Source organism: Vombatus ursinus, unplaced genomic scaffold, assembly GCF_900497805.2.
Source record: "Vombatus ursinus unplaced genomic scaffold, bare-nosed wombat genome assembly UNPS02014171.1, whole genome shotgun sequence".
Classification (NCBI taxonomy): domain Eukaryota; kingdom Metazoa; phylum Chordata; class Mammalia; order Diprotodontia; family Vombatidae; genus Vombatus; species Vombatus ursinus.
Genome location: NW_020953949.1, coordinates 4,782,213 through 4,798,559, shown reverse-complemented (window position 1 = coordinate 4,798,559; position 16,347 = coordinate 4,782,213). Strand labels below are relative to the sequence as shown.

Here is a 16,347-nt window from a genome sequence, read left to right as displayed (position 1 = left end):
CAGATGGGGAAAACTGAGGCCTCAGGGCCTAGACTAATGAGACAGAAGCCAGGATCTAAAGGCCAGGTCTCTTGACTCTTGTCTCAGCACTCTCTCTTCCCCTCTGGCGACTGCCTCTTTCTGGCAGGAGAAAGCTTTGATGTAAAATACACGTAGTAAGAAGCACTTAAGTAGTCAATTCAGTGATTTTTCTTTTTGGCCATCAAAACCATTTGGCCTCGATTCTGCACCCCCCTTCCAAAAGTGCACCCACCTTTACCACTTATTAGTCATGGAACAATGGGCAAATTGCTTGACTTCTCTGAGCTTCAGTTTCCTCATCTATAGAATAGGGATGGTGACAACAGTCCACTGTTAGCAAATATACATTGTTATACAAGCAGATTTCCATGTTTATTCCTGATTAATATAGGAAATCTAAAATTTTTTGGAGCCTGTATGACAATTTAGACTCATTGGATCAAAATATATGCAACTGAAAGATTATTTGGTCTGATCCTCTCCTATTACAAATTAGAAAACAAGCATAGAAAGGGATAGAGACTTGCCCAAGGTGACACATTGAGTTAATGGTAGGGCTGAGATTTGAGAAGCCAGGTGGTTTGATTTCCAATCTAGTACATTTTCCACACCTTTTCCCTAAATACCATCTCTCTACAGCTTGAAAAAGTTGTACCGAATAGACATAGTTGACATGGTATGCTACAAGCCAGAGTTTGTTGGCCACTTCAGAAGTTATATTTTTTTCTTTCGTGGAATTTAATTGGTTCCAAGGAGTTACTCCATTTTTTCTAAAATGCTAAAGCTAGAATATAGCTTATTTACCAGCAAGAGTCTGGCCTGACTTTAAAATGTGGTTATATACCGAAAATAATGACAAAAAAACAAAAAACAAAAAACATCACCACCCAAATTCTCTATGGAGCTTTTTTTTTCAAGGAGCGTAAAAAACAAAGTCTTTAACAAGATATCCATTAAGATAAATCCATAGGTTGACACCAATATTAAAAATCCTTAGCTGTAACTGTGAAACCCATAGTAATACTATTTACCTACCTGAGTAATACCCTTCCATGGGAAAAACTCAGAGCATTTTTAAATAGTAATAACAGTGTGTTATTCTTTATAACAAACCTACTACCCTTCCATGGGAAAAACTCAGAGCATTTTTAAATAATAATAATAGTGTGTTATTCTTTATAACAAACCTATCAGCCATACAAGTATAGTTAGGATGTGAAGCTGATGAGACCAGTATTGTGAATGTGATGCTTGTTGGGCCAATTAGTTTTGCTTTGTTCATAGCTACAGTACATTCCAGTAGAATATAATAAGCTGCTTGAGGACAGGGACATTCTCATTTTTGCCTGGTACAGTGTCTTGCACATAAATGATGCTAAATAGATACTTGTTGAATTGAATTCACTCCAGTCAATCAACAACTGTGTGATGTTTGCCACAACTTTACTATAGGAAAAACAACTCAAAAACAAATGTCTTAAGTGATGGTAAGTCAGCATTGACATCTTTGTAGATGAAGCATGGCATGTTAGTTACACTGATAGGAGCACTGGGATGTGAATGAATTCCTTAGCTTATAAGAGATAGCAGGAAAAAAAATAAAAATTAAAAATTAAAAAATTAAAAAAAAATAAGAGATAGCAGGGAACATGCTAGTGCCTTTAGGGACCCAATGTGCTGGGACCGAGAGTATACTCAGACTAACTTTTTTCCTTCTCAGGCTGTTGGTCTGCATTGCTATACTGTATATAATTTCTTATAAAAATCATATTACCTAGATGATTCACATTTGCAAGTATCATACAGAATAATTTGTTGTGTTTATACCAGTTGCTCAGGAAAAGAAAAGATTTTTATTTTTAAATGACTACATAAGCACTGGGTTTATTTTTTATCATATCTTTTATGCAAACTTAAGAACTCTTATTCTAATGAAGTGAAGGCATTGGTTTATTTCTCCTGGGCCAGCTGATTATCAAAGATTAGTTTCTGCATTTAGGAGCAATTCCTTAAAACATTTCTCTGGAGATTAACTTAATGGTCCAGAGAAGCCTTGAAAGAAAGGAAAGGAATTGATAAAAGAGAATAATAAAATATAATTTTGTGTATAGCATCAACTGATGTATCTCCTCCCAACCATCAGACTGCCAAAGATGGTAGCAAATGAAAATAATCACTTTATTATTAGGCTGTAGGAAGAAAGACACACTGATAACAATTAGTGTAGCTGTGAATTAATTCAACCCTTCTGGTGAAATATTTAGAATTATGCAAGAAAAAGTTATAAACTACCCATATCCCTTTGGCTCAGCAATCCCATTATTGGGTTTATATTCAGTTTATTCTTGGAAGTCATCGAAAGATCCCATTGGTACTCAAATATTCATAGCATTCTTTATAGTAGCAAAAAGCTAGTAATAAATTATATGCTCATCATTTGGGGAATGGATAAACAAACTGTGGTATATGATCATAATAAAATATTTTTGTACTGTAAGGAAAGAGGACTATGAAGGATTCATATGAAACATAACCAATGTTGATTCCAGATGCCTGATGTTAGAGCACACTTTCTTCTTTTTGTTAATGGTGAATTATAGAAACAAAATGTTACTTGTGCTATCGGTCCCAAAAGCTGTGTTAGACAGTTTTGCTTAACCATTTTTAAGATTACATGGTTATAATTGTTTTTGGAATTGTTCTAGCAAAACAAAATGTATCAATAAAATAATTTTTTAAAGAATGCCACATGGAGAAAAGAAGAGATGGCTGAATATTAGGGTTTCCTGGCCAGGTTTGACATTATATAGCCTGATGTCTTAAACTAAACTATGATAAACTTTGAAGACCTAAGTACCATTTTCTGCCAACTTCGTTGTAAAAAGAACCTTGTTGCCTGTAATACCAGTGTCCTTTCAGAGAAAGAGGCAGTTAGGGAAGTGTGAGCAGGCTGGCACATTTTTTGTACTTACTATAAAGAATTTTACAGCCCTAATGATTTCCTGTTCAAACTAAAAATGATTATCATTTTATAGTCTTCATACACAGTCATTCTCATTGATTTGATTGGTAAGATCTGTGGTGTCTTATCTGATTTTTTTTTTCAGCAGCACCACCATTTGTGGGAATTAATGTTTTTTGATAGACCCACTGCCTTTGGTATAGAGGTTTCCTAGTGGCATTTGTGGTCTACTGAGGCCCAACAGATTTTCATTATATCATTATATTTTAACACGTTCCCATAGTGTGTTAGATCAAAATTATAGGATTGTAGAAGAGGGGTTATTTAGTCCAGTCCCTAGCTGGAGAATTAGTCTTCTCCTCCTCTTAAAGTTCTCCACTAACAGACAGTGCACTATCCCTTAAGGCAGCCCATTCCATTTTTAGACGGTTTCATTTGTGAGAAAGTATCTTTGTTGTGCTTTGTTGTGTTTTTCCTATATGCTTTCATTCATTGGTGCCAGGTTCTATCCTTCAGAGCCAAGCAAAAACAAATGGAATCTGTCTACTTTGGGATAAAGACAGAAACCATATCTCCCTGCTCTCCAAATCTTCTCTGAGCAAAACATGCCCTTGTCTTTTACCTGCTCTCAGTATGGCATTTTAATAGGAGGAATGAGAGAGGGTTTAGTGACAAAGCAATCGGTGGTTTACCTGTGGAGCACTGGAAACAAAAAAGCAAAAATGGAGGCAATATTTCTCCAAACCAACAAGCCTAGCACATTAGCTAAGGTGAAGACCCTTTTGGCCACTGAAAGAAGTTCATCTGAAAGACTTCCAGAAAGGTTCTCTCTAAGGCTTTAAGTTACAAATGAGTTAGTTGTAGATCTGCATTGGTAGAAGGAGTTTCCACACTAAGATGAAATCACAGAAATGTCCACACTGATGAAATCACAGATCTGGACCTAAAAAAAGACCTGAAAGGTATTTTTTTTTACCTTCACCATCCTGGTTGCTCTGCTCTGGACATGTTTTAAATGATCTATATACCTTATAAAATGGGGCACCAAGAACTTGGTTGAATACTCCAGATATTATCTGGCCCATAATACATTAGGATTACTACCACCTTTGTTCTGCTAATAAGCAGAACAAAATCACATCAGCTTTTTTTTTTTTTCCTGTTGCCACATCACACTGCTGACATACTGAGTTTGCAGTCTAGTATACTAGGACCCCTATGTTTGTCATTGAGGAATAATTTGCTTAGTGCTGGCGTGGTGGAAAACTTGGAGAAATGAAAATACCATTTTAGTTTTTCCATCTCCAGAGCCCCACAACTTAAACCATCTCGAAACACACCCCTCCCCAGTTTTTCCACGGTTCTTGAGGAATTGTGACTTCTTAGCGACGTGTGTTGCTTGGAAGAACCAAGGAACGTTTCCTCTGTTACACAAGTCAGGTTGATACTTTTAATGGCCTTATAAACAGCTATTTACCTATGGCCAACCACCTTCCTCTGTTGTTCCAGTGGCTGAACCCTTAATCACAAGGTCTATATCCTGGAATCCATCCATAGAAGAATTTACCCTGCTTATGCAGGTTATCAATCATTGCTATTCCTGTACTGGTGCTCAGTTTTGGAGGTAGATGATGACCTCTCTTTGAAATTTCTTCCAGAGGATCAATAAGCTCCTTCCTGCTAGAACTACCATGCCACTGACCTTCAGGCTATCACTTGTTTTAATAATTTCTTAGCGTTCAGACTTCCTGCTTGGTTTCTTCCCTGTTCTGCTTACTGCACGAGAAAGTTCCATCAGAGATTGTGGCTCACATTTCAACAATACAATCTGGGGCATTTGTCTTGATGGTTTCTGAGATCATCCTGGCACCTGATTCTCCAATGTGGTTTCCCTGAAGACTGAAACAAAGGACGTATTTGGATAGGGCTCGAAAATTGGCCAAGTAGTAGAACAGATACATGTTAACAGACTTCTTGTTACCAGTTGATAAATGGGCAGCATACTCTGCTAGGTTGAAGGAGATAACAGATAATACCATACCCACCCTTGAAAATACCCAGCAGACCTTGGCACCTGATGAAAGGTAACAGGAATTGCAAGGATGATGGTGCTGTCAACAGAAAAAGAAGGGAAGGGGTGGGATTCAGGGAAAAGATATATTAAGTTTGGGACATGTTGAGTGTGAGATGTTGCTGAAAACATCCCATAGGCAGTTGAAAGTGCAGGTTTGGTGTGGCAGTGTATAGATTTGGGTGTTTGGACAGAAATGAGCAACAAAGCCATGATGGTTAATGTGGTCACTCAGAAAAAGCATTGGTAAGAAAAGGGTCGAGGACAGAACATCATCGACCACACACATTGAAGGGAGGGAAAGAGGATGAGGAGCCAACAAAAGACATAGAGGAGCAGTATAAGAGAACCAGGAGAGTACCGTGTCCCCAAAGGCAAGAAAGGACCGTTTGTCTAGAAGGAGGGGGGAGCTCATGTATCAAATTATGTATCAAACACTGCACAGTTCATGAAGGATGAGGACAAAGAGGCCACTGAATTTGTCTTTAAAGTCCTTGGTTCTTAGCTATTTCAGGAGAATGGTGGGAGTGGAAAGCCAGCTTGCAAGGGCAGATCAAGGCGAGCCAATTCCAATTACCGTTCTGTCAACCCTACTGCTGTTCAAACTTTGAGATCCAAATCCTTTAGTAAAGGTTTGCAAATAGTCAGTTGCCTAGGGCCCACACTGTCCAGAAGAAGCAGCATCATACAAACCTAGACTTGAAAGTAACTTTATAGGTCACCAAACTCAACTTCCCACTAAGTTCAAGAATCCCTTTACACTAGGGATTGTTAGCCTTCCTTGTGTTAGGACCCCTTTGACAGTCTGCTGAAGCCTGTGGATCCCTTTAAAGGAAATGCTAAAGTTAAGAGGTTAGCAAAAATAGATATAAGTTTTCCTATCTAAGTTAATGGACCCCCAAAATCTATCCATGGACCCTAAATTAAGAACTCCTGTTTTACAGCATCCTTATACAGGTGATCTAGACACTGCTGGAAAGTTCCTCCTTCGATTGAACCCAAATCTATTCCTCCGTATCACTGAATCATTGCTCTTAGTTCTGCCCACTGAAGCAACAAAAGATGAGTCTACTCCCCCTGTCACATGACAGATATTTGAAGACAAGAATCTTCAACCCCCCATCCCTCTGCTTTCTTCCTCAGGCTAAACGTCCCTAACATCAACTGACCCTTATAGGACACAATTGCCAGATCCTTCACTAGCTTTTTCACCATCTTCTGGATGCCCTTTCCTTTGCCTGTGATCCTCTTAAAATGCAGTATCTAGAACTGAACTGAATGCACTTCTCCACATGTGGTCTGATCAGTATAGCTTATGGTAGAATTATTATTAACTTCTATACCTCTAATTAATGAAGACTATGACTAAGTTAATTTTTTTTCTTTTTTTGCTTGCATTGAATTTTTGTTGTTGATATTTTAGCAACTACACTACACTACTGACATACTGAGCCTTTCAATCCACTAAAATTGTCTTTTTTCACATTCCTGTCTTATATTCATGAGATTGAATTTTGTGCATGCCTAAATGTAGTACTTTGCATTTACCTCTATTTAGTTTCAGTTTGTTGGTGGAAATCCTTCTATCTTGTAAAGATCTTTTTGATTCTATATTCTGTCATCCAAGAATGCACAGTGCCTGGCACACAGTAAACTCTTAATAAATGCCTTACCTAATAAGGTCTCAGAGATAGCCTGTTTTATTCTTTCAACTGACTTGACACGGACAAGTGTCCTATTTGGAAGACTGCTCTAAAAGGATGAGGGGAGAATGGTGTCCCTGAACTAAGCTTCTACTTTTTTCTTCAACCATCACTCACTTCACATGCTGGAGTCCGTGGTTGCTGGACAGTGCGGTGGCAATGCAGATGGCTCCATCCATTCCCAAGGAGTTCTCTTGAAGACTAGGGAAAAGATGGGGAAAAAAAACCCTATAGTGACCCTTGTAGGCTAAGAGAACACCAAGGAACCATATGACTAGAAAGGTAACATGTAATTCGGGGTTTGATTTGTCCACTGATGTTTTGGATAAAATCTCTAGGCAATGTCATAGAGTGGCAGCAGCTGCTGCTATGATTTCTCTACTATCGCAACAGTTCAGTTGCCTTTGACACTTAATATTAAGGTACACTGTATGCAGATGGCCAGAAGGACCCTGCCTTATAAACATAGGTTGTTAGAGGTAGACGGGACCTTGGAGATGGTTTAGTCCGATCCTCTCATTCTACATATAAGAAAACTGAGGCCCAAAGAGGTTAAAATGATTTGCCCAAGATCACATACAGGTAGGTGTTTTCAGAGCTGAGACTTTATGTTGTTCTTTAATCATTTCAGTCATGTCTGACTCCTCATGACTCCTTTTGGGGGTTTTCTTGGCAGAGATACTGGAGTGGTTTGCCATTTCCTTCTTCAGTTCATTTTACAGATGAAGAAACAGAGACGAACAGGGTTAAATAACTTACCCAGGGTCACATAGCCAGTAAATGTCCAAGGCCAGATTTGAACTTACTAAGATGAGTCTTTCTGACTGTAGGCACAGCACTCTATACACTGTGCCACTTAGCTGCCCTCCACTTTATATAAGGTCTGAATTATTCAGAAAGAAACCACTCTAGGGGGAATCCACAGCAGCCACTTAAGGGTCTTAAAGTCCTGCTACAACTTGCCTTTTTTCCTCCCAATTATCAAAAACTACTCACTTGAGCATCCGGAGACTGGGGTTTGTCTTCAGGGCATTAGCCATGGCCTTAGCTCCAGCTGCCCCAATGGAGTTTCCTCTTAAGCTGTCAGAGAAAACAAGAAAGCAAAGGCAATGTGAGGCCAAGGTGTTAAGATTTAGGGGTAAATTTGGAAAGGAAAAGGCTGGCCTATGCATGCATTTTCTTCACCAATAATGAAACTAAAACATTAGAATCTCCATCACCTATCCAAAGCTGAGATATTACTTGTAACTTAAAGAATTCAACGTCAGCCTGCCTTTGAAATCTGACACTGAATGTTTCTGCTCTTGGTGCTGATGGATGTATTTTGTGCTTATTGAAACTCTCTTCCCTGTTCAAACATTTGAGAGGAAGTTGTCAACAGGAAAAAAAAAGATTGACTTTGTTTGATAGGATTACTTTCAAGTTATTAATTCCCAGTAAATCTTCTCTTAAAAGTGTATATTGTTAAAAGAATATTGGTCAGGGGAGAATATTGGTTGACAATGCTGCTTGATCACTTTTGTCTACTCAAAAGTTGAATTCAATTGTTATTTTCTCTCCAAAATATTTAAGCAATATGGAAATAGCTGGTTTTGGTTTTGTCTGGATCTGTGATGTTATCAGTGTAGGGAAGACTTGATGAGGAAATTCCTTCCACTGGCACAGATCAGCAACCAGTCTGTAATTTATAGTCTTTGACTGTGTCGCTTGAGGCACTTGCTTGAGGTAAGTGACTTGCCCACGGTCACACAGCTAGTACATGTCAAGAAACGAATGTAATACAGACAACTTTTTTGTGAAAGGGTGATGAGATGTAGGATAACTTGAGGGGCTGGTAGTTGAGTGAATGGTTGGGATTAAGGGAGAGCTTTTTACAAGGATGGATTGTAGGCAACAAGCCAGTAGATAAGTAAAGGTTCAATATGAGAGAGGAGAAAGCGATGTTGCTAAATCCTGATCAGGTCTGGCCATGTCACACATACCGCCACCCCTCAGCCCAGTCAATCAATCAACTCCAATGGTTCCCTATCACCTCCATGATCAAATATAAAGTTCTCTGTTTGAGGGACATTGGCTTCCTTGCTCTTGACTCCAAGGTCAGCCCGAGGGCTGGCCTTATCTATCTCATCTTTCTTTATCTACCTGCTACCCATAAGCCTTTATGAAGCACCTACTATGTGCCAAGCACTGTGCCAGGGGCTGAAAATATAAAGACAAAAATGAAACAGTCCCCGCCCTTGAGGATATTACATTCAATCAGAGGCAGCCCCATGTGTACCATGCTGCCTCTCTAATGAAAAACACATACATAAAATAAATAACTTGTATAGCAAACAATTACAGTTTGATCCCTGTAGATATGCGAAGCTCTGAGTTACTAAGGTTTCAGACATGTATCTAAATATTAGCCACTACAAATTATAAAGAGACAGATCACTGAGCTACTACTAACAGCTCTTCAGGTCTACATGAGATGGTTATTCTCTATTATTGAATACCTTACCCTCGGTCCTATGATCACACATGCCCTGCCAAACCCCCACAACGAATAACTCCTTATGATCGGCTTTCTCTGCTCCTCACTGCTGCTCAACGGTCTTGGCATCTCATCTCCCTTTCACAACCCAACCTATGCTGACTGGGTCTACTACAAATTTATTTTACCAAACTCAACTGGGCTCTTGCTACTGCAGAGAAATCATTTTACCCCTCTCTAACTGATTCTCTATCCATTCCCAACAGTGATACTGAGAAAATAAAGGATGTTAATTGGAGTCCCTCTGCTCCCCTATATCTTAATATCCTATTGACATCATTCTCCATTCTCTAATTTTCTAATAAAGAGTTTGCGCCACTCCTCATCAAGGTCAATCCCTCTACTTGTACACCTGATCTCATTCCTTCCTGTCTCCTCATACAATCAGTCAATAAATATTAATTAAGCACTTATTATGTGCCAGGTACTGTACTAAATGCTTTATGTTTATTATTTTCTGAGTTCTTTTTCAGTCGTGTCTGACTCTTTCGTGACCCCATTTGGGGTTTTCTTGGCAAAGATACTGGAGTGGTTTGCCATTTCTTTCTCCAGCTCATTTTACAGATGAGGAACTGAGGCAAACAGGGTTAGTGACTTGCCCAGGGTCACACAGCTAGTAAGTGTCTGAGGCCACGTTTGAACTCATAAAGATGGGTCTTCCTGTGCCACCTAGCTGCCCTAAGTGCTAAGTGCTAGGGGTACCATAAAAGGTAAATGCTCCTGCTCTCAAAGGACTTCACAGTCTAATAAGGGAGACAATTTACAAACAATTATATACAATTAAGCTATATCCAGGATAAATTTGAAATAACAAAGGAAAGGCACTAGAATTCAGGGTGATTGGGAAAGAGTTTTTGTAGAAGGTGGGATTTTATCTGGGACTTGCGAGGAAGGTGTAAAGTGTAAGAAGACTAGAGAGGCTGAGGGAGAGGGAGAGGGTGGGCAAAGGTTATGAAGGGCTTAGAATACCAAACAGAAGATGTTCTATTCGATCATGGCAGTGATAGGAAGCAACTAGAATTTATTGACTAAGGGGAGAGGTATGTGTGACATGGTCAGACCTGAGATTTAGAAAGATCATTTCCCTCTCTCATCTTGAACCTTCCCTTTTCTACTGGCTCATTTCCTGTTGCCTACAAACAATCTACCCTTGAAAAAACCCTCTCTTGATCCCAACTATTCATTCAAATACCAGCCTTCAAGTTAGCCTACACTACAGCTTACCTCCTTTCTACAGGACGGTACCTTCACTGTTTGAATGCAATGCATTCATCTTATGACAGACTGAGCTGAATCTGACTAGATACAGAGTCTCTCCATCAGTAGGTTGGCCACTGGAAGATGAATTCTTTGGCCATAATAATCCATAAGCAAATTAGGTCATGTAAAAACAAAATATAGGAATAAATATTATTTAAAAAAAAAGAAATTTGATCAATAAAATGATAAACCACAATTCCAAAGGACTGATAGTGAAGCATGCTACCCATTTCCTGACAGACAAGTGATAGTCTCAAGGTGCAAAATGAGACATATATTTTTGGACATGGTTAATGATGTGGATTTGTTTTTGTTTGACTATGAATATTTGTTACAAAGGTTTTGTTTTTCCTTTTTTTTTCAATCGGGGATTTAGGAGGTAGATGAGGGTTAGCAATAGTATTATTTTTAAAAAAAAGGAAGAAAAAATAAAAGAGGGCCATTGACATATTTTAGAAATTCACAGAAGTAAACACAATAAAGTTCAGAAATAAACCCAGGTGAACAGAATAGCTTTGAATATAACATTGAATTTATTACATATTTACAAGGAAAAGCAAACTATAAGAACTAAAGATTTGTGGTTTCATGTACAATCCTAATTATCTGCTACACTCTGTATATGGAAATATTTACTTTGTGTTAAGCTCAGAATTTTTTAAAATTGACAAAAAAAATTCAAGCAAGAACCAAAGAAAAAAGAAGAAACACGAGAAAAATAAGAGAGAGAAGAGGAAAACAGCAGGTGTGCATTGAGCTCTGGCATGCCATGTGGATACCTTTGATGAGGGTGGGAGTAAGCATTTTTAAGTTCTGCCCAGGATTTCGGGGATCATCTAGCTGCTCCTGCAACAAGAAACCTGGTCCCCTCTGCTGCTGCTGCTCCAAGAAGCGTTGAATTGTATAGGGAAGTGATCAGATAGAAATATTATACCCATTGCTGTCAGTCATTCTGTTGCCTCTGAGTGTGGTGGGAGGAGGTAGTTTGAGACTGCTGGATATTGTCATTTTCTTGTTATTTATCTTGCATTTCTATTTTAGTAAAGGTTCTTTTGTATTGCTCTAGTATTGTTTGTAACAAAGATAAAATGGGGCTGTTGAGCAACAGAATTTGGATACAAACAGGGTGCTAGACACCTGCAGATAATATTAAGAGGTGCTATATTTGGGGGCTTATCCTAGGATTTTGCAAAACTATTACTATTTGAATATTTTGGATTCTTTGAAAAGCAAGGCTGCTTTGAGTGTTGTGTAAAGCTGGAGTCATTTACTCCAGTGATGCAAACAATCATGGCAATTTTTTTTTGTTTTAATTTTTATCCAGGCTTTGAAACTCCTGCCGATAAAACCAATTATTTCATTATAACTACTACATTTTTGTGAGTCAAAGCATTACTGAAATTCTATGTTCCTGAATCATTGGGTTGAAGTTTAAGGGAGAGGTGTTATTGCTGAAGTGACAGGATTGATTTTGTAAACTGACCATTTGAATTGAAACCTTTTCTGGTATTATCAGTGAAGTGACTATTGAATTGACATTTTGCCCAATATATTTGACTCACGCTGGGTTCAGCTCTTAAGGAAGTGATTCTCAGTGATGGAACATGACTCTCAGCCAGGATTGTTAATCTGGGGATCAGCTGTTCTATTAAATGTAATATTATGTGATGGTGATGATTTTGTAAAAGCACTGTGCTAAGATGTGGATACTTTGTGGGAATGTAGAATAAAGATGAAGGGATATGGGGAGGAAGAAGTAGTCAGTCAGTCAACACACAGCAACTTACTACGTGCTAAGCACTGTGTTAAGTGATAGAGATACAAAGACAAAATCCAGTCTCTACCTTCAAGGAACCATGTGCAATCCTAATTACCTGCTATACTCTGTATATGGAAATGCTTGCTTTATGTTAAGTTCAGAATTTTAAAAAATTATGTGAACTGTCTGACATGGGTTCATTCCAGTTTCCTTGTTCATAGGACTGCTTGAAAATTAGCATTTAAATGCTCTGCTCTGGACCAGGAGAGAAGAGAAAGTTTAAAGAGGTTCTGGTGAGGGCAGAATCAACTGTGCCAGGGACACCAGCAGCAGCAGCTCATGATCCCCATTATCTTAAGCATTTCCTGGTGCATTGAGGTCATCACTTTCAGCAGGTCAGGATATAACAACAATATTTTAGAACACAATGCACACTGTAAGCCTGCTAGTGCAAATATAAGGACTCACTGTCCTTTCCACAGGGTATCCCTGTCCACCAAACAAGGGACCCTTTGAGTCCTGCCTAAGAGATGCCATTGAAATAATGTAACGCAACAGTGACAAGGAATTGATGTGAAGAAACAAAGTAGGCTAATGGAGAGCCTCAAAGGACCTGCTCTTGACCTCTCATGCTCTCTGGAAATGCAATATCCCGAGATCATGGTGTTGGAGTGCCTGCAAAGGCTGAGTGTACAATCAGGTACTGCAAAGAGTGCACATGAAGCTTATGTTCAGCTCGTCCATAGCCTTCAGCATGAGGGCAGAAAACATTTGAGTGTGTCATGTTTGAAGAGACTCCTTCAAAGGCCAGTAGTCAAAGGAGCAGTGATTCAGAGCAGAGGTACAACAGATTTACCAGAGTGACCAGGAGGGTTGGTGTATGACAAAGACATGGGATCACCTGTAACTGACTGAACAGCAAAGCCAGTCTCTAAAGTACATAAGAGTTTATCTACCTGATGAAGGTATTTGAGGCATGGATAGCAGACCAGAAGAGAGGTTGGTAACAAGTGAAACTGACCCTAGTTGGCTCAAGAACTTTGCCTCACTGATGTGCCAATGAGGCCAAATGAGAGGCTGTTCAGATCACTCATTGCATTGCAAAAGCTCAGGGCAAGTCTGGTGGGGGAATGAAATCATGCATAAAGCCCCTCTTCCCAGAAGGACAAAGGCTTATGACACCAGGGGTCGATATAGCCCACTTTGAAAATATCAGCAGAACACAGCTGAAGAAGATGAAACAAGATGGGCAAATGCGTGCTGGTGGTAGCCAAGAAAAGAATTTGCAATCAGTTTGCCACAGGCTGAGTCCAATGGACCGATGTAAGACAAGAGAGAAAGTCAGGGATGGGTGCAGATCCAGGTCCCCAAAGAAGATTATCCTTACCCTAGTAACCATTCCTGGGTACTTTCCACCTTGATCCACAGGACCCCAGAGAACAATGACAGTGAGGACTGAATATCATTGCTTGTTTGGGCAGCAGATCCCAAGTGATGTTTATTCTATTTTATGAAAGTTCACTTGCAAACATATACCTTAAGCAAGGGTGTCAAACTTAGATAGAAACGGGGCCATTAATCCATACATACGGATCCCACCACATATCGACTTAGTTTTAAAATGTCACATTATCTTTATGGTAGATTTATTTTGTTAAATATTTCCCTGCTTGTTTGACACTTTTGCCTCACAGCCTCGCCAGGGGCTGGACCTCTGTAAAGTGAATGAAGGGACCACCTCTCGCTGGACTTACCAGAGTGAGCTTGGAATTCCCTAAGGAAGCTATGGATGTCACCAAGAAGATGTGCCTTGTGGCCTTGGTATATCCAGATTGGCAAGCATTCTGGAGTGTTAGAGCTGTTCTGGACCATCTGGAGCTTATTCAAAGACCAGGAAGGACCCTGTGGGCAGCAAGCTAGGCTCAGTAGCCAATCACTGACAGTTCATACACCCTGTACAGAGGTTTACAAGAAAATAAAGGCCTGTCTCATTTTCAGATGACACAAAGCTGGGGAGGGATAGCTAACACACTGGTTGACAGAGTTGAAATCCCAAAAGATCTTGACTGTGCTGAATCAAATCAAATTGTGAAGTCCTGCACTTGGATTCAAAAATACTTTCACAGCTATATTTCACAAATATAATACAAGGGAGGCATGGTCACATAGCATTTCATGTGAAAAAAAAAAGGTAGGTGTTTTGGTGGACGGCAAGCTCAATGAATTAACACTGTGATATGTCAGCCAAAAAAAACCTGAATGCAATCTTGGGTCATATTTAGAAAGGTATAGCTTCCAGGAAAAAGAGGGTAATAATCACCTCCAAGGGTAATAATCATCCTGTGTTTTGCCCTTCTTAGAGCACATCCAGTCCATTGTCCAGCTCTGGTCAAAGCTTATGAAAGACATTGATTAGCTGAAGAGTGTCCAGAGGAGGGCAGTCAGAATAGCAAAGGGCTTGAGTCTGTGTCATATAAGGATCAGTTGAGGAAACTAGTAATGGTTAATGGTGGAGAAGCAAACACTAGACTTTGGCTTTAAGTATCTGAAAGGCTGTCCTATGGAAGAGGAATTAGGATATTTTCTGTTTAACTCCAAAGGGAAGAATCAGGAACAACAGGTGTGTGTGTGGGGGGATTTCTTCCTAATCAGAGTTATCCAAAAGTTAAATGGCCACCCTAGAGAATAGTAGTTTCTCCTTCCTTGGAGATCTTTAAGCAGAGCTTTGATGACCACCAGTTGGGTGTGATGATGTGTGGATTCTTTACTGGGTGTGGGTTGGTCTAGATGGCCACAGAACTCTGTGCTAACTCAGTTCTGTGATTCATTGGGGGCAGGGAGCAACAAAGACCCACTGAACTCTCTATCTCCAGGGTGAATGTAGGAAAGTTTAGTTATGGTGATTCTCCAGCATGAGGGTTGGTATGTATCACTTCATGGCTTGGATCTGAGGTGTCCCTACTGTGCAATACACAAAATCCACCCCAGTGATGCCTGACCTTTCCAAGGGCTGATTTGAAAATGTTGGCTTTGAAGTGGGCTGTCACAGAACTTCGAACAGGCTGGAGTTGGTCTGATCATCACTCCAGAAATGTTTGACAAGCCTGGATATATACCAGGGCCACAATGCCCATCTTCTTGGTGACACCCACATCTTCCCTAGGGAATTTCAAGCTCACTCTGATAAATCCAAATAGAGGTAGTCCTTTCATTCAGTCCACAGAGATCTAGCCCTTGTATGGGCAATGAGTTTTGAGACTATGTGAATTATATGTCCAGACCTCAATTCTAAGTATTGATAGGGAGTAATCCAATGCTGACTAGCACTAAGTTGGATACTGCCTGCCAGAGATGGGTCATAGAACTAACCACAGGGTCAGCATGCACTACTGGCCAGGAAAGACACCTTTATGAGGACATCTTTACCCCCATAAAAGGGGATGGAGGCACTCTATGACCCACAGAGAACTGGACTATTGACACATGAAAGTGTGGCTGAACGTACAAGATTTCTGTCAAAGAGTGGGCCTCCACTGGATATAAATCTTGATGTGTTGGACCAACTCCCCTTGCTTCAAGCATCCTTGGATGACTAGCAGTGAAAGCAACTACATGAGAGGTACTACAAGCCAAAAAACAAAGTCATGGCCCTTGGGTACTTGGGCATCATTTCCCAAAGGACACTAAGCCATTGAGAAAATGGCAGAAGTTGGAACTATACAATAGAGGACTGTACTGGATTAGAGCTAATCCAACCTGATCCATCCTAGTGTTTTCCAAGGCATACCACTTAATGGTTGCCTGTGAAAGTGATTTTGAACACAAGCCACTCTAGAGCTAGTAAACACAAGATGGCAGCAGATTCTGTGAGGTGTATGCTCACTGGGTTCAAAAGAAAGTGCTCCCAACACATGCTTACCTGGCAAGTTGAAGTACCAGCAAGCCAGTGGAGTTTGTGTGTGTAGCCTTTTTTAATTTCTGGAAGAAGATAGGAAGAATATAAGCAACATCCTAATGGTGATAGAGCATTTCACC

The 16,347-nt window shown here is 39.8% G+C and overlaps 1 protein-coding gene across 5 annotated transcripts in view; it reads right to left on the bottom strand.

Moving 5' to 3' along the window:
* Window positions 1-913: 913 nt before the first annotated feature.
* NLRC3 (NLR family CARD domain containing 3) overlaps window positions 914-16,347 on the bottom strand; it is a 65,299-nt gene continuing 49,865 nt past the window's right edge. For 3 of the 5 annotated variants that reach the window (XM_027859721.1, XM_027859722.1, XM_027859724.1), the window contains 3 exons: window positions 7,754-7,837; window positions 6,875-6,958; window positions 914-4,882 (listed from right to left, as the gene is read on the bottom strand). In XM_027859721.1, coding sequence (XP_027715522.1) covers window positions 4,792-4,882; window positions 6,875-6,958; window positions 7,754-7,837 — 259 coding nt within the window. In that variant the 3' untranslated portion in view covers window positions 914-4,791. Of the gene's footprint in view, window positions 4,883-6,874; window positions 6,959-7,753; window positions 7,838-14,066; window positions 14,215-16,231; window positions 16,291-16,347 lie in introns of those variants that run through there. The other 2 variants (XR_003568915.1, XR_003568914.1) reach the window with 2 other exon arrangements.